The sequence below is a fragment of the Cebidichthys violaceus genome, unplaced genomic scaffold (genome assembly GCF_023349555.1).
Source record: "Cebidichthys violaceus isolate CVI_PGR_0920_01 unplaced genomic scaffold, fCebVio1.0.p SCAF_16, whole genome shotgun sequence".
NCBI lineage: Eukaryota > Metazoa > Chordata > Actinopteri > Perciformes > Stichaeidae > Cebidichthys > Cebidichthys violaceus.
The window spans coordinates 10,353,641-10,378,390 of NW_027176329.1; the positions used below are offsets into that span (position 1 = coordinate 10,353,641).

The 24,750-nt window shown below is 43.9% G+C and overlaps 1 protein-coding gene across 2 annotated transcripts in view; it reads left to right on the forward strand.

Moving 5' to 3' along the window:
* Positions 1 to 24,414, forward strand: part of efna3a (ephrin-A3a) — a 60,234-nt gene extending 35,820 nt beyond the window's left edge. The window contains exons 2-5 of one of the 2 annotated variants that reach the window (XM_068711177.1): positions 13,934 to 14,235; positions 14,507 to 14,572; positions 16,160 to 16,237; positions 22,353 to 24,414. In XM_068711177.1, coding sequence (XP_068567278.1) covers positions 13,934 to 14,235; positions 14,507 to 14,572; positions 16,160 to 16,237; positions 22,353 to 22,471 — 565 coding nt within the window. In that variant the 3' untranslated portion in view covers positions 22,472 to 24,414. The remainder of the gene's footprint in view (positions 1 to 13,933; positions 14,236 to 14,506; positions 14,573 to 16,159; positions 16,238 to 22,352) is intronic. The other variant, XM_068711178.1, reaches the window with a different exon arrangement.
* The last annotated feature ends 336 nt before the right edge of the window (positions 24,415 to 24,750 follow it).

The window sequence follows — 24,750 nt, forward strand, 5'->3', positions numbered from 1 at the left end:
CAAGTGTGTGTGTGTGTGTGTGTGTGTGTGTGTGTGGTATACAGCGCACATGAAACACACTCACCGACTCAGCTGCCCGTTTAGAGACTCTCATCCTTTGTTTTCCTGCCACATGGACCATTTTACCCACAGAACCGCACAGCAAGAACCAAACACCCTGCAGCTTAATTCAGCTTCCAATCAAGTGACCGATCAAATCTGTCATTTTTCTTCCAGAGCAGATTGAGTGTGTCATGGTGTTTCATTATTTGAAAATGTTTATTTATTTATTTTTCATCTGCATGGATGTATTAGCTTACTTTATGGTACTGTTTGGTTTAGACACCATCAATTTGGTGCAAAATAAAGATGGGAATTGTTAGATAAGTTATTTTTTAAATCAATATTGGGATATTGATTTAAAGCTGCTTTTATCAATATTTTATATTACAATGGATCTGTATAATGTCACAGTGAATTCACCTGATTCTGCAGTTACCCTCCGCTCTACAGAGCATTTCTAGCATCTTTGTTTTTGGTTTCATGCCTCGCAACTTTCTGTGTGTCTTGTTCAGTCTCACCAGTCTAATTAGCATTATTTCCAGTGGCAGCTGTTTTCTGTAAAAAGGCAACCAAATAAACCCCACTGTACACTACCAAAACAGAGATAAAACAAGAGTGAATATTGAATCGGCCAGATTGCCAAAAAACTTCAAATGATTGCCAAAGTTGCTCTGTATTATTCTGTATAGAGCTAGTAATGCTGCCAAAAACCAAAGTGTCCAAAAACCCAATTAATGCAGGTTTAATAGATATTTATCAATCAAATATGTATCACAATCTGGTAAATGCATATACAATCACAAATAACGTATTCATGGTGAGGTTCAAGCATTAAGTTCTTAATATGTGTTAAATACAAACTGCACTTCTATTTTTAGTGATTTTTGATTATAACCTGCACAATGAAACAAACTCACATATTTGTAGAACAATAAGATGATACATGAAAGGATGTTCATTTTTGCCCAGCCCTACTGTCAGCTGCATTTAAGCATAATAAATTGACTTGAAAAAAAAAAGGTGGCCTAGCTAGTGGAGAGTTAAACAAAAGCAGAGAATTTGCATGTGCTGTTTGTGCTCTATGACCGAGGCAGGATTGGGCAAGTTGATTTAGTGTTGTATGGTACCTGAGCACAGCAGCTCGAGCTGTAACCCCCCTGGCTGAGGCGGAGTAGGCTGGGTGAGCCTTTGAGGCACACAGATTCACATCCGACATGGCTGCCTGAGCCATAAGAACAACTCCATGAATTATGAAAGGGCACAAGCCCATCGCTGGGCCGCTCTGAGAGGGGAAGAGATGGAGAGGGAGATAACTACGCATTGTAGATGGATAGAAAGATAGTGTAGAGTGAAGCAAAGTGGAAAAAAATGAGGGAGAGAAAGATGCACTGGCACACGAGGGAGGGAGATAAAGTGTGCATGTGTAGTGGAGTGAGAGGGTGTTTATTTTGGAGCGAGGAAAGAAGTGTGTGTGAGTTCGCTGGTCTTTGTGTGAATTTTTGCCTTGTCTGTGTATGTCAGTAAGATTGACGCTGCATTGTTCCTAAATCTAACCAGCTGCGTAACTACGCCATTGGATTTAGGCTCATCACTGGGTCCACAAAGGCAACGTCTTCACACAGACATAACATACACCACACAGGCTTTGTTCCAGCCCCTTCAAACCGTTTCCACTGCGGAGGTGTGACAGCACGCCAGGCGGGGATCTGCTGCCCACCATTTCCAAACCGCGGCAGAAAACAGAGGAGAGACGAGACGGGGGATTTTTTATTTTTTTTACACCAATTATCTAATGTGTGATCTGTGGGCCTCGCTGCCCGTCATGCGCAGCATCTGGTTTATTCTGTCTTTTAATCTTTCCAGTAATCTTTTCGCCACTGCTGAGCCGGTGTCACAGCAGTGAACTCCAAGACAAGGCAATTCCATTAGGAGATGGCATGAGGCGGCATTCATTAACGGCCCCGGCCAGATGCTGCGCTGCATATCGAACGGAGGCAGGTGGGGTTGGGTGGGTTAGGGGGGGCGTTTGAATTTGATTTGACTCCTCGGGATAATGTATTGTGCCTCATCACAAAGTTGTTCCAGAAAGGGGGTTTCCATATTCAGGAGGAGTCATTGTGGCTACAGAGAGAGGCTCTTTCTTGTGTATCATTGTGTGGTGAAACAACCTCCCTCCCGCTCTCTGTTCCAGGCCTTTCTCATCGGAGCCTGCTCAATGCTCTCAACTGTCCACTCAAATCTCCTCTCAATCTATCGTAAGAGCTTAAACAGAAATCGGTACAAACACGAAGCATTTCAGCATCCGGTCCTCCCAGCTGTGGTGTTAGAAAAATTGTCCTGAAGAAGTAAACATGCTGAAAGATGCTTCGCCTCTGTGGGGATGTCTCACATCGAAACGCTTTCAGAACGCTCCCCTCTTTATCTCCTCGCTTACATAAGTGCCTATATGCACCGGCAACCTTCACAATTCAGAGCCTTGGGAGACGGAGAGTGATGGAAGGTTGCGGAAAGATAGAGCGGGAGGCGAAAGGAAGTATAAAAGAAAACACAAAAGGCAGAGAGAGAGAATGGAAGTTAAGAGGGGAGGGGGAGACTACGCCGGTGGATGCAGAGGATATCGAGAGGAGCGAACAAACGTGGGCTGCGGTCAGTCAATTATTCAGATAGAGAGGTTCGTCGTACCCAGGGAGCTGCTTTGAACATGCCTGCCCGGCATCACCTGCTAATGGGCCACAGATTGACATGCTACCTGAGCAGACACCCCCCCAGTAGCTCCTGCTCTCCTCGTGTACAGGCTCTTATCAGTGCTCTCTGGTGGAACGTGTAAATAATTACTCCATGACCACTCTGCTGTGCGAGCTGGAGGGTTGTTTGCACAAAGAAAAGAGGATATATTTTAAAAGGGGCGATGGGTTATTTTAAGAAAGTGGGTGAATTATTCATGGAGGCCCGCTCCGAAGTGTTTTGCGCATTTGTGCTTCTGTATGTTCGCCGTGTTCGGGGAGATCGCGAGCTGGGAAATGACGTAGCGCGAGAGAGTTTATTTGCTAAACGCCGTGCGCACGTTGATTGTGTTTGGCCTCGGTCATAGGGGAGTGTGTTCCTTTGCTTTGACATTTCTCAAAGTGCGTGAGCGAGTGTGTGTGGTGGTCTTAAGGGGGGGCTGCGTACCTACATGAAGCCCTGCGGTTGCCATGGCTCGGAGATAAAAGAGCAGATTATTCTACTTGGCGCTCCACATTAGGGTTGGCGCTGGTTGAATATCGTCCAGTCTAAATCTGACCCAGAACTACTTTCCTTCATCTTTCTCTCTTGCTTTCCTCCTCTCCCTCCCTCCTGTCTTTGTTCTCTTTCCTCTCTCCCTTCGTTCTGACTGAGAGAGGGATATGTGTGCCAGCGCAGACCAGGGGCTTAAACACTGAGGTTTTTTTTTTTAAAGTGAACACCCTACTGTGGTTGACTTCCTGTGAGAGCAGCCGAACCCCTCGCACGCTGAACCCCTCCCTCACACGCTGAACTTCAAAGCTTGCATACCGCACTCTGCAGAGATAATAGAAGTGGCTGAGTTTTCTCATGGCGCACAGGCATCTCTGCAGATTTACGCTTGTGTCATATTTTATTGGTGGTTATTATTATTATTATTATTATTATTATTATTATTATTATTATTGTTGTGGTTATTTCCTGTTCAGTGTTGCGCTGTTTTAGTGCAGAATTTGTCCATTTCTCCTTTAGGTCCATGAGCTGATGTGTGTTTGTGAACCTGTGAGCCCTCCTTTTTCTCTGTCAGTGGCCTGACAGTTGGAGGTGGGCGAGATAAGCACTTTGTTTTTGGACATGGCCATGGCGGGCCAGCGGGAGAGCCTGGCACCCTCGCCGAGGACGTGTGCTGTGGAGAATTCATCTTGACGAGAGCTTCTTTTGTGTGTCACAGCCCCTCTGCTATCCCGCTCTCTGTCTCTGTGCCTGTGTGGCTGACGCCGTCTCTCTCTCTGAGGCCAGCACCCAGACAAAATAGAAACTGGTGTGTTCTCAAAGGTGATGTGTCCGGTCTGTGACAAAAAGGGAGCCGCATTTGGCTTTGATTGCCACAATGTGTCCACACCTCCGCTCAGAATCAATTCCAAGGGAAAAGATATTGATTGCTTATGTCGATTGTCCAGCTTCAGTCTCATTTCAGCTACTCAAAGAATGTATTGTCTAATAGCAGATTTATTAGATAATGTGTGAGACAGAGCAGACTGCGTCCTTGATTAAGATTGTGAAGATTTTTTTTATTATTCACTTTTTGCCAGTTTTACACTATTTTATTGTCTAATTTGCACATGATTCATCGCTTTCTGAATTTCTACTGTTTTCCACTTCATACTGCAGCAGGCACCATATGGGCATGAGGTCCATTAAGTGAAGAGACTTATCGGATGTTTAGCAGAATAGCAAACAGAAATATACGGAAAGAATTAGGGTAGGAGGGGAAAAATCAATTCAACTAAGGATTAAGATTCTTATCTTTCAAGATTCTGAATCGATCCTGAAGAGTAATCCTAACCACCAAGTCAAAGTTGTGTCAAGAGTTATTGGTTGATTTGTTGAAAAATCCCACAAAATCCCTCTTTTACAATGTTATTTTGTGCACAATTTATTTTTGAAATTGGCTCATTTCTGAGAAAAAAAGGCAGCTAGCCAAAGCCTACCCATTGTATTTATGTGACAGGCAACATTTCTATTATTTGTATAACTTGTTGCTCTTGGAGCCACTGAGAATTAAGAAATACCTAATTTAATTTCAGTAAAAAGTTTATATTCGGGCTAGTTTAGAAATGTGTTTACATTATTGTTGATACAATTTTTTCAAACATAATAACTCATTCATTATATACACTCTTATACTACTTGAATTAGCACCCCTGTATATTGAATTGTGACAGAGAATCAAAAAAGAGTTGAATCGTTGAATATGGTTATGGTTTTTAAATTACTTTTGCTTTGACAGAAATTATCCTGATTTTCAGTTTTTTTTATCATAAATGCTTTTTCAATAGGATTGATTTAATTCTGAAAAAGGGTTTGATTTAATAAAAGGTACTAATTTGTCTCCAAAAAGGACAAAAAGGGGATGAAAAACATTGAAATGTTTTGCGAGAAAAAAAAGCAACCTCTCTATCCTGTTTTAATTTAGGGAACCCTGTCATCAGAAGACGTCAACCCCAATCTCGTTTGGAGTAAACTGGGTCGGTACGGTCCATTATCCATGTATGAATGCTGGAACTTCTCGGGAGAACAGGCTGTGTCGGATGAAGTAGAGAGGAGAATGAGCTGTGCTTTTCACGATCTTAGGAAGCTGGATAAATAGTGAACGAGAGGCAGGAGGGAGGCTGTGTGTGAGGCTCGCAGATGGAGCAGATGTGGGCGATGGAGCCTTTAATGGGGAGGTACAATTAGAGCCTCACCTTGAGAGAGGTGGACCCTTGTTATCGCGGCTCGTCGCAGGATATAGCCTAATCACACCACGAGCTCAGCGGGACGGATGACTTCTCAAGACTGGTCGTGACCGTGGTCTGACATCGCCTCATCATACCTCTGAAGACTCCCTGTCATTCAGAGAAGAGGGTTCCCATTGTCTTTTTCCCTCTTTTTTGTGTGTGTGTGTGTGTGTGTGTGTGTGTGTGTGTGTGTGTGTGTGTGTGTGTGTGTTATCCATGCTGTTTTTAAAATTCCAATTTCTGCATGACTAGATTTTTGGACATTGCAGAGACCATGGCGCATATATGTTTCAGCCACTCAAAATCCCAGTTGCATTGAAGTGAACCATAGCTATGAAAATATGGGGTTTAATTGCCGGATATGAGTGCTCAGTAAAGTGTAGGCCGTATCGCTGCCAGTCCGAGTTGCCACACCAATGCAAAGTCCAAAGAACAGGCGCCAACTACAGCCAGCAAAGCATTCCCAAGTGCTCCTTGGAAACAATTCATTGTAATAAAAGAAAAAAAAAAAGAAAGTCCCCTATTCCATTTATTTTATGCAGTCTAGTTGGAGGAGAGCCACGGTTTAATATTCACATTGTCATCCATATTTCTGTTTGATATTTAAACTTCCTCTGTGGATGTCTAGAAAGTAAAGAGCAGTTTAAGCCACAAAGATTAATCAATGGAATTTATGCCGGATCATATTTCCTCTGAACGAGCTGGCAGCAACCCATAATGCTTTGCAAGTGATTTAATCAGAGGTTGGCGCCGTGGCGACGGTGTGATTATGGTGATCATGATCAGTTTTGTTTCCCTCACTGCAACAATTCAAATAAGGGTGCCCATTGAGCCAATGAGCAAACACAAAGTGCTCTTTGCGTCGGGCCGTTGTCTCCAGACTCCTTTAAGCAGATCTACGTCTACCCGCGGCCCTATGAGAGCCATTCAACAAACAGCTCTCCTATTGTTTTGTTTTAAGGGCTTGTGGAGGTAAAACTTTCCACTATTTCCACAAGAAAAACAATGAAAAATGCATTTCAGCATACATATGTAACAAATATAACTGTCTATCACATAGTAGAGGAACAATTGTGAGGATTTGCTGTTTTTTTTCTCTGTTTTGTATCATTGGTTATTTAATGTATTTAAGGTTTTGACTGCTGGTCAGACAAAGCAATTTGAAGGAAATTTGTGAGAAATTGGGATAGAGATTTCTCACAGATTTTGGGCTATTTTACAGACAAAAAGAAGCATTGATTAATAGAAAAAATATAATAACGGAGAGGTGAAGCCCTTGTGTCAGGCTTGTTCTTCATCTTGTGACCTCTATGGAGGGCCGTAAACCCCCAGATTGGGATCGTTGTGTGTATTTGCGGTCAATGCTGATTTAACCCTGAGTGTGGAGTCCTGACTCATCTCTGCGTCATCACCTCCCCCACCAGCTTGGACTATAAATCCTGGGGTGCTGCCAGAAATGCTGTGTTCCTTAATATGTGACACAGCATGCTCCTCTCATGCATTCGCCTCAGATAAGTTGGCTAATACTTTACATTTCTGAACGGGCCCCTCCAGCTCCTTCCCACCCACTTCACTAAAGGCACGCCCGGAGCGAGGCTGGGGGAGACGGAGACACCAAGCAACTGAACTGCAGCGTGGAATAGTGAGCAGGTAGTCCATCCTTTAACCGAAAGATCCATTTCTCAGCCTCTGTGTCGGCAAGAATCGTCCCGCGCGCTGCTGGATGCTGTTCTTTAGCTGAGACTGCACTGAGACCTCCCACCGAGAGCGGAAAGCAAAGAGAATTTGCTTATAGGAGATCAATAAAATATCACTTTTAAAGCTGAAATCCATAACTTTCTGCATGTTTAAACAACAGCAGCAGTTGAGCCTTTTAAACGCTGCTCACATGAAGCTCTTTCACCTCATCGTTGTTGGCACGCAATGTGAATGTCACGACATCAACCCAGATGTATGAGTTACTGAAGTGATTCATTCATTTAAACAGCACACTGTGGCTATGGTGACAAATGAGATACATTTTTTAACAATCGTACTTTTACACCGTACGATTTTTGTGAGTCTCGGCCTGCTGTAAAGGTGGCCGCCTTAAAAAGGTAATTGCTGTCAAGGTGTCCTTGGGCAAGACATGTAATTTCTTCTAGCAGAACTATATGCTGCAGGTGAGGTGGATGTGCGGGATAGCTCCCAAGGTGCGGATGTCTGTAAATGTTAAAAAAAAAACATTATTGCAGAGCTTCCTTGAATTAGATAAAGGCCAGGAAAGGAATGTGGCGGAGCTTCTGGAACGAGGGAGGCAAAGGTGCGAGGGCCGGGGAATGAGCCGCGGGGAGGTTTATACAGCAACGGGTAAATATAAAAAAGGTAATGTTCCTCAATTTCTCTGAGGTTAGAGTGGACAGAGGTTTGCGGAGGGAACCGGTAGATGACTCCCAGTGGTCTAATAGTAATAGAGGAGAGTTGCAGCGTTTGCCTCTTCCCACTGACTGGCTCAGCACTTGTTTCCCCTTCAACCCTCCATTTTGGATCGAAACGTTGTAAACCGGGCCGTTAATTGCAGCGTTAACTCAATCAGTGACGACTCACAGGAGATGTTGTGATTGTGTGTGTGTGTGTGTGTGTGTGTGTGTGTGTGTGTGTGTGTGCGCGCGCTCGCATGCATATCTGATTGTTTGTCTGTGTCCTTTTGTGCGCATGTGTGCGTGCACAAGTAATGAGTTTTGGTGCTGAGGTACAGAGAAAAAAAACAGCAGAGCCCAGCTCGTCCCTGCCAGGGGACTCGATTGGAGGAGTCCTGCCGGTAGTAAACAGATGATTGGTGAACGGCTTTTAAGTCACGCCATTTAGCGCATCGGTAGTTTATCCTCCTGACGAGGCTGGTGTTGATTACCCCAGAGAGTGTGTCTTTAAGGTCGTCAATGAGGATGCCGCGCTGACCTCATCTGTACTGAGAGCAGCTTTCTACAAGCATCACCAGACAGTGACGCTGTGGAGGTACTCAGCAAGTACAAGATCTAACGTAATTGCATTAATAAAAAGTTTAATGAACTAACTTTTCACGGCAGCCATCTTGGAAAGCGGTAATGACAGACATCAAAAAACACAGTGGACTGTCAATTAGGCCGACATTACTTACTGTTGCTGCGGTTTGTGAAGGCGAGGAGAGCGTTTATGCCAAAGTCGATTCTTTAAATTGAATCGTGGCTCCACGGGTGCTGTCTTTGACACAGAAAAGCACATAAAGGAAGTTGGAGGACAAATCCTTTGTATCTTTAGAAGGAAAATCTGGCCAAATGAAAGTGTGGGAGGTAATAAAAAATGCTTTTCAACAGTTATCTGGCTTTCATTTCCCAGTAGGCACCTATGATGTTATTCCATAAAAGCAAGCCCGTAAAAGTTGCTGATATGTGCATTTGCAAAGTAAACTACTGGAGTAATTTTATTATTTACAGTACATGTACAGTACCTATCGCTAAAACCTTAATATTTAAAACACTTTGGCACAAACACACATGGACGAGACTAAATGACTAAATGCATGTTTGGGAAGTAATGAGCCGACGACTGGATAAACAAGATTCTAATAAACTGCACGAGTTGTGTGAGAGATTGTAAACAGATGTTTTGATATAGTTTTGCTGGCGTTAAACGTGTCCCCCAGTTACTTCAACTCATCAGCGTGGAATTATGGGATTATGGGAGAAAAACAACATTTTCTTCAAGAATTCAATGTAACTCGAGGTGGGCGAATTATTCCTTTAATACCTGAAGAGTTGAAATCCACAAGTGGTTTTTTTTCTTCTCCAGTCAGAAGCTATTACTGTCTTTTCTACTGCAAGGTTGGACTATGTTTGTCAAAAGCAACAACTTGTCTCTTCCAGCTGTTTTTAATGGATTTTTGAAAACAGTTGGAGCCTCTGGCAGTAATGTAGGGCGAAGCTGCAGCAGAACAAACAGCACTACCTTCAGACTGTGAAGAATACCTTGGTGGGTTTAGACTTTTCATATCCATTCACGTCAGTGAACAAAAAAAATACAATTCCACTGCTATTATATTCCTTGAAAGTCAGTGGGGCTTATTCTTCTGCTTTGATGCTATCTAGCAAAATTACTATTCAGAAAAATGACAGAGGACATGGATTTGTTTTTGTATTTAGCTCAGTGAAGCAAAACAAAAAAATTATCGACACCACTCATATCAGGGAAAGTGAGGGAAATATTTCCTCATAATTCCTCACTTTTGTTACTCACAAAATATTATTTATGGTTGTGTTTTTTACTACAGGAATTAGACTTTCTGTAGCTGTAGGAGATGCTCTGTTCCTGTCTACTGTAAGTGTCTTTAGCTGTGGCGCTACCTCACCATTGTTATTTATTGATACTGCCGGTATTCTCCAAAGGACTCTTTTTAGCGCAGATGTGAAAGGTGCAGTGTTGCTATCTTTGTCTTCTCCCCCTCCCTACCTCCCCCTCCCCCAGCTATCTGCCTCCCCTGGGAGTCTTCACCAGCTTGTGCAGCCTTTACTAACTAGCTGTGCACTCCCACTCATAGGAAAATGATGATGAGACAGCAAAAGCGGCACAGAGACAATGCACAGCAGAAAGGGAGTTGGATGGAGGGGAGTGAGCTGCAGAAAACCGAGAGAATGAGAGCCATCGCTCTTTTCTTTCTTTTTTTTATGCACTTTTACCACATATATGTTCATCCCCGGGGAGCACTATGTCTCTGTCTGGGCCTCTGCCTTCCTTTCTGCGTCTCTCTCTTTGTTGTCATCATTCAACGCATTTTCCTTCTTCACCTATCCCGCCCCCCCCACCACCACCGTACGTTATTAAGTCTCCCCTCACCCCCCTTCCACTGTTTCTGCTCTCCTCCCTCCGTCCCTCTCTGCCCTGCAACCTTTCTGTCTTGTGCCGCTAAGTGGACTGCTTATATAACGGCGTCCACCTAGAGGGACTCCTCTCACCCAGCCAGCCTGTTCTTCTCACTCCACCCTTTTAGTCTCTCTCTCTCTCTCTCTCTCTCTCTCTCTCTCTCTCTCTCTCTCCCTGCACCACCGTAACTTCTCTTCTTCCTCTAGAGTTGTTTTTTCCTCCTCTTCCTTTCTTCCCCTGCTTCTTCTACGGCTGACTTTTTGGAACGAATGATCCTCTTGCTGTGTAGCTACATCTGCTGAGGCTCAGTGATGGGTTGAAAACAATTGGTTTAAACAATTTTAATGATTGATTATTGGTTATTACTGAAGTTATTTAACAAGCAAAAATGAACAAATGTATCCCAAGTGTGATGCTCATATGTGAGGATTTTCTTCTTTTTTTCAGTCTTTACACTCTGAATTGAACATCTTTGGGTTTTGGACTGTGATTGGACACAACAAACAAATTGAAGAGGTCACTATTGGCTCTGTGAGATTGTAACTGTCATTTTTAACTATTTCCTGATATTTTAAAGACTAAACTAAATGAATAGATTCATCAAAAAATATATTTATTGATAAAGAAACTAATCATGGCAGCCCTAGATTCACCCCCACCACTCAAGCCACATGAATGCGCCAAATAAATTGTCCTCTTGTCCATAAATACTATTGAGTGCTCAAACACAGCCTTCCTCCTGCTTTTGCTTCCTTGCATTCAACTCCTCTCGCTCGTCGACGTCCTCTCACCTATTTTTCAATGACTGCATCACTCTCCGACTTTTTACACACCACCCGCATCCAGGATTCTCCTCACGGCACGTTTTCATATTCAACACAGCCTCTTTCTCCCACTTTCATCTTCGGTCTATCTGCTTACCATTCTCTCTATCCCACACCCATTGTACCGCTTTATCTATCTCTGCCCCCCCCCCCCCCCCCCCGAATCTCAAACTTCCTCCCCTCCTCCACCACCAACCCCCCTCTCTAAATATAGTCCCTTTGAAGCATAGCTGTGTTGTCTCTTCCCACAACACTGCAAGACAAAAGTCTGTCATCTGACATCTGAGCAGCGGGGATAGAAAGCACAGATAAGATTGATGGCCCCAAAAAGAGCAGTGGTTAAGAGAACTGATCTTCATCTGCCTGTGTAAACGAAAAGAAGGGGTGATGGGATGAGAAGGAGGATGGGAGTGGAGGAGAGTATCCAGGAAAAAAAAAAAAAGAAACAGTTGTAACGCTGAAAGATGGCAAGATGAAAAAAAAGACAAAGAGAGGTGTTGTGACATTTCTGATCCACATTTTGTAATTTAATAAAAATCTCTCTGGAGGCCTGACCTAGTAAGGTATGCACATGTGCGCATTAAAGTGTGAGCCGCTTTGTGTGTGTGTGTGTGTGTGTGTGTATGTGTATAGGAACAACATATACACAGGGAGGGATTGTTGTGTGTGTATGTGTGTGCTCCTTTGTGTTTGTGTGCAACAGAAAATGTGTAAGAAAGGAGACAACCAGGAGAGGAAGAACGTGCAGAGGTTTGCTTTCCCAACACAAGACGGCACCATACCTCCACCTAGTGGTGCAAATGAGTCATTACAGCAGCTGTTGAAGCACGTTACACATCACTGAAGCCAAGGACAATTCCCATCTCATCAGCTCACCTGCAGGAGCCCTTCTAATGACTTCTACTTTGTCTAATTACAGATTGTGTAATTTACATAATAAGTATATACTTAGTATTACAAACAGTGAAGATCGCAGCGTGGCAGCCGAGTGCAAAATCACATCACATCATCATCTCAGTTGTTCAGTGAGGAGCCTTGAATCAGGGTTACTGTACTGTCGTGTACATCACACACACACACACACACACACACACATACACACACTCACACTCATACTCAACCTCAGAGTGGCCTTCCTCACCAGCCTAGTCGTCCATCAGCGACGTTTGCCTGGGGAGCTTGGGCCGTCATACGTGCAGGCCGGTTCCCCCGCGACCAGAGCATACATCGCCCCTGACAGGATCTCCTTCCGCCTCAGTGACCCGGCTTGTGGCTGGGGGGGAAGACAGGAGTGCAGATTATCATTCTCAGCAGCGTTCTCAGCACTTGCCACAAGGCGTTTAGGGCGGAAATGTGGGTTGTTATATGCAGGAGGGGTGGGAAGAGGGCGTTAATGTGCGCTGGGGGAAAAGTCTGTCTCTTTGTTTTGCTTTTACGTCGAGAATTTACTGCTTTTCTCTTTTTGTAAATTAAATATCTTTGGGGTTTCGGAGTGACATCATCGTGGGCTTTGGAGACTTATGGATTTCACTATTTTCTGATATTTTATGGACTGAAGACGTGTGTGGGATTTAGGGAAATTTATTGGCCGAAATTGAATATATTATTCATCTCAGCTCAGCAGTGTGTGTCAAGTTGTTTTAGTTGTAAATCAGAAATAAACATTATTTAATGAATTACTTAGAATAAATTTTAAAAGTGTGAAAGGGTTTAGAACATTATGATGATAGTATATGGTGACCATGTGCTATTATATCGTAAAAGTTGTTGCAGCTATTTTTTGGTTAATACCATTTGTTAGACAGATGTGGTGGGATTTGGATTTTATATACTCAAGATGATAAAAATGATCAAAAAGCCTCTAAAATATCTTCTGGAGATTCTTCTGCGATTGGATGGTGAGCACTTCTGTTTTGTAATCTGCTCAGAAACCCCCATATTGTCAATATACCAAGGAAAGCCTCTGAAAGGCCACGGTCTCTAGTTTGTGGTAGTAAAGTTTCATGAGGCTGTCATTATCCTAAAGGTCACAACAGGTCACTTTATACAGTGACGTGAAGTTTAAAAAGAATGGTCTCACTATGTGAAACGGCTACTATGGTGACTAACATCATCACACATGAATACAAATAGGCTCATTGGATCCACACGAGTCTCAGCTTTCCAGTCAAACCCAATTTATGCAATTCCAAGACTGTTTAGGGACCCCAGTATATCCAGAAATATTCAAATACCCATTCAAAAAACACATTTACCGCATGCAAACAACAGCATGGTTTTTGCCCAAAACTGCATGGTATTATCATAAAGTCTGCAAAGGGGAGACTCGTGGGTCCAAGGGGACCCCTCCGAAAATCACCTACATTTTTCCTAAGCCTGGAGTCCCTTCTAAACAAGCTGGCATGACATATTTGGTATCAATGGATTCATCAGGTCGTCTAGTTTCATATAATAATAGTATCTTCACTCCACCTCTGAGGGACCGACAGCCTGCACTCCCGCGGGTCACGGAGGGTCCACAACAAGTTTCAGTTTTATGGGGTGTTATGTGCGGGACTATAAGTGATTTTCTGGTGTCTGCTTGCCTGGCAGCCTCAGGCTGATGATAAGGCTCCAAACATTTTATTTTTTTTACCAGATAATGAAAACAATTTATTATTTGCGGCCCTAGTTACTCATCCACATTTCTTCCTTCTTTTCCTCATTCAGGCTACGGAGGGAAGGCTACACGGTGCAGGTCAGCGTCAATGACTACCTGGACATCTACTGCCCGCACTACAACACCAGCCAGCGGGGGACGTTGGAGCGCACCGTGGCCGAGCAGTACATCCTCTACATGGTCAGCTACCGCGGCTACCGCACCTGCGACCCCCAGCTGGGCTTCAAGCGCTGGGAGTGCAACCGGCCCCACGCGCCCCACGCCCCCATCAAGTTCTCTGAGAAGTTCCAGCGCTACAGCGCCTTCTCGCTGGGCTACGAGTTCAACGTGGGTCAGGAGTACTACTACATCTGTGAGTCAGGCCAGCAGACGCTGGTTCATTGTGATGGATGGGGAAAAAAGCCTGAGAGTGCTGAGCAGCCAGTATTTTAATATCGTCTCCTCAGCTGCTGTCACCCACGTGTATTGATGGCATGTGGGTGTTGCTAATAGATTCTGGAAGTTCGGCCAAGGACAGGCGGCTGCTCAGCTGCAGAGCTGCAGTTTGCACAGCTGATTGTCGAGGGCGGTGTGGCCTGCAGAGGGCACAAGGTTGACATGTGTGTGTTTGCTCTCTGTTTTAGCCACGCCCACCCACCACCACGGCCACAGCTGCCTGAGACTGAGGGTCTACGTCTGCTGCTCCACCGGTGAGACGAAACAGCTCCGTCTTACCTCGTTTCAAACCATTTCCTCACTTCATCTCCACTTTCTTCTCCCCTCGTATGTCTTTGTATCGCCCCTAACACACCGAGACACACACAGAGAGACAGAAGAACTAAGATCTGACAGTCTGGTCTCAGAGAGAGGCTTTTACTGCCGCGCGGTTTTGATGATGGCGTCTTTTCCCTCGGAGCGGCGCTTCGAGAGTGACGACTTAATGTTATTCTCCGTCTCAGTGCTATTACAATAATGCTCTATCTCTTCCTGTGAACGACATGCTCTCATGAAGCCGTACAAAAGATGTAAAGGAGGGAAACTGATTCAGCTGCGAGATTCAGCTCTCTCTACTCTCCTGCTCTCTCTCTCTCACTCCCCGTCCCTCTCTCCTCTAGCTCTCTTGACCACCCCCCCTCCCCCCTCCCTCCTCTCTCCCACTGTCTATCTCTTCTGTTCTCTTTCTGACTCTCTGATGCCTGCTGCCCTGTATAGTGTGTGTGTTATTTTTACCCTGGTAGCCTGCTCTCTCCCCTGCAGGCCTTTGATCAGGGAGCCCGGTGCCGAAAGCCTCCCCCTCTCCTCTAACCTTGTCAGCACTAATACATCCCACACTCAGGCCAGTGTCAGCCCCTGTGTACACATCACCTTAACACCCACCCTCCCCATCCCAGTGTCACGGCTAATCTATTGATGTGTCCACCACGCCTCCGTTTGCTTCTGTGCGTGTTTGTGTGTGCATCGCCGCGTGTGTTCGAGGTATATAAGTTTGATCGTGTGCGTGTGCGTGTGTTGTGTGTGTGTGTGTGTGTGTGTGTGTGTGTGTGTGTGTGTGTGTGTGTGTGTGTGTGCATGAATGGCTATGTGTGCATTGGTGCATTTAGTCTAGTTTACAATCCACAACCTTTACTCAGCAAGGTCATTTTAACAGCTTGCTATCAAGAAGCTGTTGATTTCAGCCGCCTCCAGACCGTTTTCATTTGTCTCTGCGTGTCTCCCACCTTAACCCTCGTCAGACTTTAAGATAAGAAAGAGATGTGTGAATATTCATGACATATGCTTTACATCTGCAAAGAGCTGCAACTTGATTGCCACCAGCTTTCTATGTAAATTCTCCGTAAATGCTATTTCATCCTCCTAAATGTGCATCAGAATCACAGCTTCACATAAACACACATATTTAGTTAGAAAATAAAAAGACGCGTACACATTGACAAACCCACACATCTTTCATTCATGGTTAATTTGGCAATGCGGTCTGAATGTAATTCTGTGTCTAGACGAATGGCAAATGTGAAAATTATTTCTGTCCACCGGTTCCAAATGCTTTTATCTTCAGATGAAAGTCTGGATCCTCAGTCCAGGATTTCTTCATGCTTTCTCTGTGGCAGGGGCACAACTGCTCCATGTTCTGCCCCTTTAAATTAAGTGGTGCCTAAAAATGCACATTTCACCCAGTCTTGTCATTTTAACGACGTGTTTTCTCTCCCTGTCTGTCCTCCCTCTCTCCATCTTCTGCTTTTTATTCCTCCCTCTTCTGTCTTTTCTGTCTCCATGTGTATATGTGGTGTGTTTCTCAGTTTCCCAGGCAGATGATGACTCCAGTCAGACCTCTCCCGACTACACAGTCAGGCCAAACATCAAAATACACAACATCGGTGAGTGACTGAGTCGCTGTAAATGCAAGAGCAGCCAAATTGCCAGATGCTGGTCAATATTTGGCTGTGGCTGTACAGCTTGATTTGTGTCCCAATCCTTGTGGAAAGGCACCAACCATTTGTTAGTTTTGTATTCAATGTTTACCAAAAGAATATCCACAGGCCATAGCTGGTTGATGAGTAAACCCTTTATTTCCTGTGTAAGAACACAAATATGTGAACAAATGACGACACTTAACCCAACAGCAGACCCATGTTCTATTACGCAACATTAAAGGGTAACTCCAGTTTGTTCAACTCCAAACAATACTCCAGTTTGTTACAATTTGGGTCTTATTTTCGTAGCCTATTAGTTATGATAAGTTAATAATCACCAAAGTAACACGGAAGCACCAGGCCCGTATATTGAATTGGTGCTGACCTCATTATACAGTTAATTTGTCAGTGTCGTTGTTACATAAATTCTGTCATGACGGGACACTTACTCAGTTTTTTGTCCCAAAACAATCAAAGGCCTGAGTTGCACTAAGTGAGGTAAACAGATTGTTTATTTGGGGAGAATTAGAAAAGACGAGCATGACTCAGCATAGCAGATACACAAAGATAGGTTTTAATTAAACCAGAAATACCAACAAAAAACTAAACCTTTATCCCTTACAATGCATCTCTCTCTCACACACACACACACACACACACACACACACACACACACACACACACGCAGCAAAACCTCCACAAGGTCAGTAGATGTCTTGTAAGGAAGGAAAGGTCCATGTTTACCTAAAGAGAAAGCATGTCAGCGAGCAAGTAGATTGTGCAGCTGAGTGTTTACATAAACCCTCTATTTTTCTTTCTCACAAAAGCCTCTTGCCGGAAATCATTTAGTGTGCTTGTTTCTGGGAGCTGTGGGCAGTCTGTGACGAGGGCTGAGAGAGTGTGACCTGCCTGAGATGGAAACTGAGACCAGCAGAGACGGAGCGTAGAGAGCTCTCGAGCTCGTCGACAACGAGTACCTTCAGAGAGAGAGAGAGAGAGAGAGAGAGAGAGAGAGACAGACAGGGGGGGTTGAGGGAGAGACACGGTGAGACAGAGAAAGTCAGTGGGATGAAAGACAGCAAGGAGGCAGTGAGAGAGAAATGCAGCGGGAGAAAGCCTGATAGAAAGAGGGACAGATAAGGCAGCGAGAGAGAGAGAGAGAGTGTGAAACAGGCAGAAAAAGAGATAAAACCAGGGTGGGGGCAGAGAAGGGGTGGTGCAGAGACAAGGGGCAGAGGAAGAAAGAAAAGCTCAGTGGTGGGCGAATTGCTCAGCAGTAACTCAGGCTCGAGCTTACGTAGAATTTAATATAGAAGAAACACACACACACACACACACACACACACACACACACACACACACACACACACTGGCAGGGAATCATAAAAAACCATAGCCTCTAGCATTATGATGCATTTTGCTGAATACATTTGGAGAAATAACAAAAATCAGGACACACAGATTTATGCACACACACACACACACACACACACTCAGAGAGAACTCGTAGCCCTGATGGCCCTGCTGACCGCTGGACACCCACTCTCTGACTCACCCTCAGGACCAGACCAGCCCACAGACTGGCTTAGCATCAACAAATCTCTCCCTCTCGCTCCACATATGTTTGGACTTGCTGTCAGCCTCTTTACTTTATTATTAGCTTTGCTTCTACGTCACACGTTCCTTATTTAACAGGGTGTTTGGAGGATAACCCTTAGGTCTTCAATGGGTAATAGCAAGGCTGTTAAAGCTACTGTGGGGAACTTGCAACTGGTAATGAAACAGTCTCAGTTTAATACTAATGCCTCTATTTGACCTACATAAGTAAACAAGACCGCCAGAGAGAGGATTTGCTATTTCTATATAGTTATTCTTAATGCTTGTAATTGATGCCACCGGACCTGATACCGCGCAAACTCAAATGAAATCAGGCAGGTTCACCAGAAACTCCCTCAGCTCAGACTCCAGCTGGAGCTCCGACCGCCTTCGAGCTATTCACCTCGAAGGCGGCTTCCCGGCCGCCTTCGAGGTGAATAGCTTATCTCCCTGGCATCGGCGTCGCTTCTCCTCCGACCAGGACCAGAGCTTTGCCTCGCTGCCCCTCAGATCCCCGCTGGGATTCAACCCACACTGCTGAAGACCCAGCTGGGCCCTCTGGAGGGAAGAGGACTGAGCGGGGCTGACTGTCGTATCCCTGCTGCAGTACAATGACAGGTTTTCAAGGGGGAATCTGGTGCTTGAAACACTACCGCTATTGTCCACAGGGACCGCCACAATCAACACAATTTTGAAGTTCCTCTCAATAGCTTTAAGTTAGTTGCTGAGATCTGGAAACATGGTGACATTGCAAAAGTCCGACAGGGCAAGAAACATGAGCGGTAAGATGATTTAAACAAATCCTCTGCAAACTTACTTGGAAGTAGAGGCCAAAAATAAAAATATTTCTCAAGCTGTCTGCTGTAATCATCACAGTTTATCATTTGTGAAACGAGACGCTGCCACCATTGGCAATCTGTGTGCCAGCAGTGCTTGTGAATCACTTTTGTGAAATGAGACGCTGTTGGCTTGTTTACAACCTGCTTGATCGCTTGTCTTTGTTGTCCCATTAGAAAGTGTTTCCATATCTCAGCAATTACTTTGGTGAGCCCGCTATGTAACATAAACTACAAAAACAAGACCCAGGTTGTAATAAACCAGAATCATTCTTTAAATGTGAATTGAGTTGATTTACCTTTGTTATGATTTTAGTTCTCTAAACCCTTTGAAACACACATCTGTTCTATATAGCTGAGATTTGCGATGGTAGAGCATCTCATAACAAACGGCTTGTTGCCACAAATGTGCTACAAGAGTTCAGCATCAGCCTTGCTGCTTGAATTAATCATAACCTTATAGTTTCCTGCAGCAAAGCTTAGCACACTCTGTGCATTCTTCCAACTGTGACTTGCCCTTAAACACTGTCCTCCTATATAGAGTGTCTGCAGCAATAGAAGGACTAAAGCCTGCCACGTAAATAAGGTAGTGGACCAGAAAATGCAACAATAAATAGATCATTTTAAGATGCATCAATAGGCACCGGCACCCAAGACTCATCTGTTCCGAGTGGCTTGTTATGTGCAGATTTTCTCAAAATCGGTCGTAAGATATACTTGTGATGCACTGTGCAAACCAAAACACTTCATCCAACATATGCAGCCTGTACACTCCGGCAAATTCACAAAGAATGGATTGCAGCCGTTGATAGCACCGTAAATTGTCATTTGCAATCACTCTCTGCCCCGTCTTAAGGTTTTTTACATACAATATGGGTAAATTAATGGGTATATATTACATACAGTACATACAATATCACAGAGCAAACCAAGTTTTGCAAACAATTTAAACGTGACTTAGAGAAATCATTTGTCAATTTGTCAGCGCTGTTTTCAAATGCACAACTTCAGACTGCACAATAATAATAATTGTAATGATTTTTATTCTTAGAGCACCTTTCAGGCAATAATTACAATGTGCTTTCCAAGGTGAGAGAATTCAAAACCATAAGTAGGGACAATTGCGCGAGGTAAATTACTTATTAATAGAACACAGTTTATAAATGTGCTTCACTTCGTTACCACCAACTCTCTGAAGAGGCTAATAATTTCGCTTTAACTACGTGTGCATCTATTAGCGTTGATCTTTGTTAATTGGACTGTTTTTCATTGAGGAAGCCAAATGTATGCATATGACCTAATTTAGATACGCGCAAATAGCACAGGAGCACCGAGACGCTATTTGCTTGGCAGCGCACTTATTGGTGCTCTTTGAGAATGAGGCAGTTACTTTTTGGTCTCATTTTGCAAAGTTAGCAGCTGTAAAAGCCGCTCAAAATCACTGGTTCAAAAACATGTTGGACCACCTTTGGTGCAGCCTCCTAGCTATTTTCACTTTTGGGGTGATGGGTTATTTTGTTGTGTTTTGCTCTAACCAATCAGTAAGTAGCGATGTATCCATCATGGTATTGTAAATTGACAAGAAAGCTATCATAGGTGCAATTAAGTTTAGTGTTTTCCTAGACATTCAAATACATTTTCATTGTAAAGAGTTATTCATTCTGTTTTTCTGGGAGTAGCTCGAGGCAGCTGTGAGGCAAGATGGCTTTAAGGCATGTGTTAGCCAGTTGAATGGCCTCCACACTATCACACCTCCCCCACCGACCTGTAGAGTTGTAACCGTACTCGATGGGTCCATCGCCTTATGCAGTTCACGCGTCGCTGCGAGTCTACCATCGTCGCGGCGTAGCTGGCAAGAGGACTTATCAGACCAGACAGCCTCCCTCCACTCATCGACCGTCTGAGAGCCAATGCTTCTTATCTCACTGTAAATGCCTTGGGCGGTTCACCGTGGACAGGAGAGCTGCCCCGCGTGTTGTTATACCCCATACAGACGAGACTGCACAAGATTGCGCTCTCAGAAATTGATTGCTGCATCCCACAATTGTACTGTGATGTTCGGTGTCATACTGTGGACCTTTGATAACTTGTTATGGCCCGAGGCGCCCGACGTCCCCCACATTCATCTTCCAAGGGCGGCCTCCTTGAATAGCAAGGGTTTTGAAGAGGTGCATCCTATGCAGCTTTCTGATTGTCGAAGCTCTTGGCGCCCACAAATAAAGTCTGCACCATCACACGAAATGAATTGGTTCGAACGCGAAGCAACTGTGGAAAGGGAGTCGTGGCTGCATGTACTCGTGAAAAATAATAGGAGAGCTCACTTATCCTGCCGGCACGGGGTGTCTCCTCTTCTGGTCATTGAGTTTACATTTTATTATCTCTGGTGAAATCTATTTTTTGGAGAGACAGACTGGGTGACAGGTGACCTGTGGCTCCACCTGAGGCAATGCTGCTTCATAATTTCCCTCTTCACCGACTGTGTTCCGTTTGAGTTCACCCCGGTGCGCCGCGGTGTGAATGTCAGAGGTGTGTGTCATCGGCACAGACAGATGCCTCGTGTTTGCAAGAGTCGCACATGACCAGGACAAACCAGAGCGGTCGGATGGTTGACTCTCAGACAGAGACAGCCACAACAAAATTCCGTACATTCATCAAACATCAAGCTGTCATGTGATTGTTGTCTCTATCTGTTATCTCTTATCATACCCCATGTTTTTCACTTGTAGCCAATTACTGTCTCTATTATATTTAGGAAACCCCAGGCAAGGCTTCAACATCACGGCGAAACAGCTTTTTGAAGACACGTAGCCTCCTCAATTTGATGTATTTCCTGTTGAAAGACACTTTGATTGGTTGGAAAACGACATGCCGGCTGCAACTTTTACACACCGGGACATTATGATGACAACATAATAAAGTGAAAGTGATGGGGTTTTGATAGACAAACACAAGATTGTTGTCGGTGTTTGGGCACAATTTGTCAAAGTGCAGCTTTCTTCTGCACTTAGTTGGATTACTTTATTGAAAAACACATCTCAATGCAGCCAGCACTGTTCCTATAGTTGTGTAAGCAACAGAGCTCTGTTTGGTTCCTTTTGCTTTATTTTGGCATGTAATAACCCTCTAGATATAATGGGAAACATTACGTCGAGACAGAGCATAATGGCTCAGTTTAATCCACTTTTTACAGAATATTAGAAAATGTGTTCTCCCAATTCTTTCTCCGTTTTCCCCCTCCAGCTAATGTTCTGTTGTGTCTAATCAATGGCATGGCCATAGTAATTTGGTTTGATTGAAATCCCGCTAGGATAAAAACATCATTAGTGTGAAAAGAAGAGTACGTGACAAAAAAAAAAGAAGCCAGATCAGAAATAAAAGTGTTTTTAATTTTTCATCCCACGGGAGAAATAGCTATATGTAGCAGTGCTGATGATAATTGGTGGTTTGATAATTGCGTCATGTCTTTTTCTCTGCATATGTTAAAGCACAATTAGCATGCATCACACATTGCCTTTAGATTGATGAATTAATAATGTGGTAATGGTTCGTTTCCCTCTGTTTGGCGCACACCATCTCTCTCGCTCTTTCACAGTCGCGTTCCTCTTTTCTCACTTTCTCATTTTCTCTTTCTGTGACTTTTTCTCCAGATGAATTTAACCCCGAAGTTCCCAAACTGGAGAAAAGCGTCAGTGGCAGCAGCCCCTCACGGGACCGCCTTCTTCTCACCGTGGCGATGCTGCTCGTGTCTGCCGTCCTTTTGTCCTAGCGACTTGTCACCGCGAGTGACACTTCATGCAAAGCTGGGACCGCCTTGTCCGAAGGGCTTTGTGTCCACCAAGTTGTTGTTGTGAGAGTTGGCAGAAACACAGACGGTAAAATAGGGGTGCAACAGAACCACAATCAAAAGGACACGGAAATAAAAAAAAAACCTTGAACTTCACTTAACTAGACTTTTAAAAGAAGGAGAGGCCTTTTTGCTGTCATATTTACACCAGTGTATTTTGACACTCCATGTGTTGTTTGATCGTCATTGTCATTTCATGCAGGTGCGTTTGCCGCAACATGGAGACCACAACCAATATTCAGAATCAGACTTCTGTGCCGCTGTCATGCCTGTCAGCCGACAGGCGAGTGAGAAAGTGGACTTATAATGAGTTGGATATTGTAGCATGGATGTAAAAAACACCTGAGGAATTTAAGCCGCACTGTCTTTTGACTATACGCTTTGAAGAATTGTGGACTTTGCAGTGGATTTTTAGGCCTTGGACCAAGTATGCTGATGGATAGAACTCAATTTAGATGTAGTAAAGAGCAAGCTGGACTCTGGAACTGTACTGATCTCACCTGGGCTATACAGGATATTTATGTAATCAGTCAGCGATGAGAACTGCTGCCATTATCCTGGACATTGAAGAATGTTTTCACACTGGTGCGTTGGAGCTGCTGCTTATAAGAGCCCAATGTGTTTCTCATGAAATGGAAAGACTTTGGGAGGATATCCACGGGCCTTTTCAAGAATCCATTTTCAGCAGACATCAAAAATACCCCTGGCTTTTGTGAGATACAGATGCAAAGCCCGCGTTTCTTAGAGGACAGCGAGTGCCCTCTTAGAACTAGTCCTTTGTCTGCATTTCCTGCCTTCACACTTTAACAACCCTAGAAAAATACAGACCCCGGACTAGTAATTTGACGGCACTTAGGCGTGCTAGATGTGTGTTTTGTTCCAATGCGTTTACCTTCAGCACTTGGCGTAGATTTTCCGGATGTCAAACCTTTTTCCTCGCAGCAATCAGCAGTCATTCAGAATACCACTAATTTACAATTCTTAAAAAGCTCTCTCCGCAGCAAGTTCTCATTTAATCCTAGAGAACGCCATCAATTCCTTTTCCACTTCAGAGGTTCCCAGCCAATCAGTGCTGATGGCCATTACAGCAGTCACGGTAACCATGGAAACGACCCTAAACAGCCGCCAGAGTGCGGCAGGTGCCTGAGGAGAAATTGTGCTTTGAGTCTCAAAGTAACGCTGCCGCCATTTTGTTTAAAAGGAGAAAAAAAAAACAACGTGTGAATGTGCAAATAAAGAGAAGTTCACTTTTTTATATTGTAATACAGGACAACGTAGGATGGCATTAATCAGATTACAATGTTGTGCTTTTTGAATTTATTTACTTTTCAAATGTATTTATTTTAACATTAAAGTATATTATTTATTTATCTAATTTATTAATGTGCATTTGTAGGCATTTGCTCAATAAGCTATTGTGCCATTTTTTTATTCTTTTTTTTAAAACAGTGGAATTTTTACTGCAGCATTTTGCTTGTATAGATAGATAGGCAGATGTAATTCAGCCTGACAAAAAGAGGGGGTTATTGGTTCTGACTGATCAGTAGGGACATACACTCAGTAACCCTACACCAATGTAACAGACACTGATAACCAGATTATGTTGCTGAAGCGCTCGTCATAAACCAACTGTGAATGCACAGACGGAGTTGATGAAGGGCAGCATTCCTCATTTGCGAAAACGAAGGAGTCTGCATTGTAATGTATATTTATAATACATGCCGGTTATTGAATGTGCGTGCGTGTGGACAAGTGTGTATGAGTGTGTGTGAATGTGGCTTTATCTGCCTTCTTTCCTTTGTGCGTGTGCGTGTGTGTGTGTGTGTGTGTGTGTGTGTGTGTGTGTGGGGGGGGGGGGGGGGGGGGGGGGGGAGTGGGCAAGAGAAAAAAAAAACGTGTGCACATCTGTGTGCGTGTGTATGTAGAATGTGTTTGTCCGCGCTTCTCGAGTATGTTGCATTTAGAAATTCCGTACCTGTTAAGGAGTCGTTTGTAGGATCTGAATATGCAAGTGTGTATGAGAGAACGTGCTCTTCTGTAATGTTGGTTTACGTTACGGGGTTTGGGAAGCGGGGCGAAAAGCATTTACTGGTGTTGAAGACAACCACAAGAAATGTGTTTACCTTTGACAAGAATGATTAAAAAAACAAAAAAAACTGTAAATTGATCCAAGAATGATTAAAATAATGCCTATTAAAATC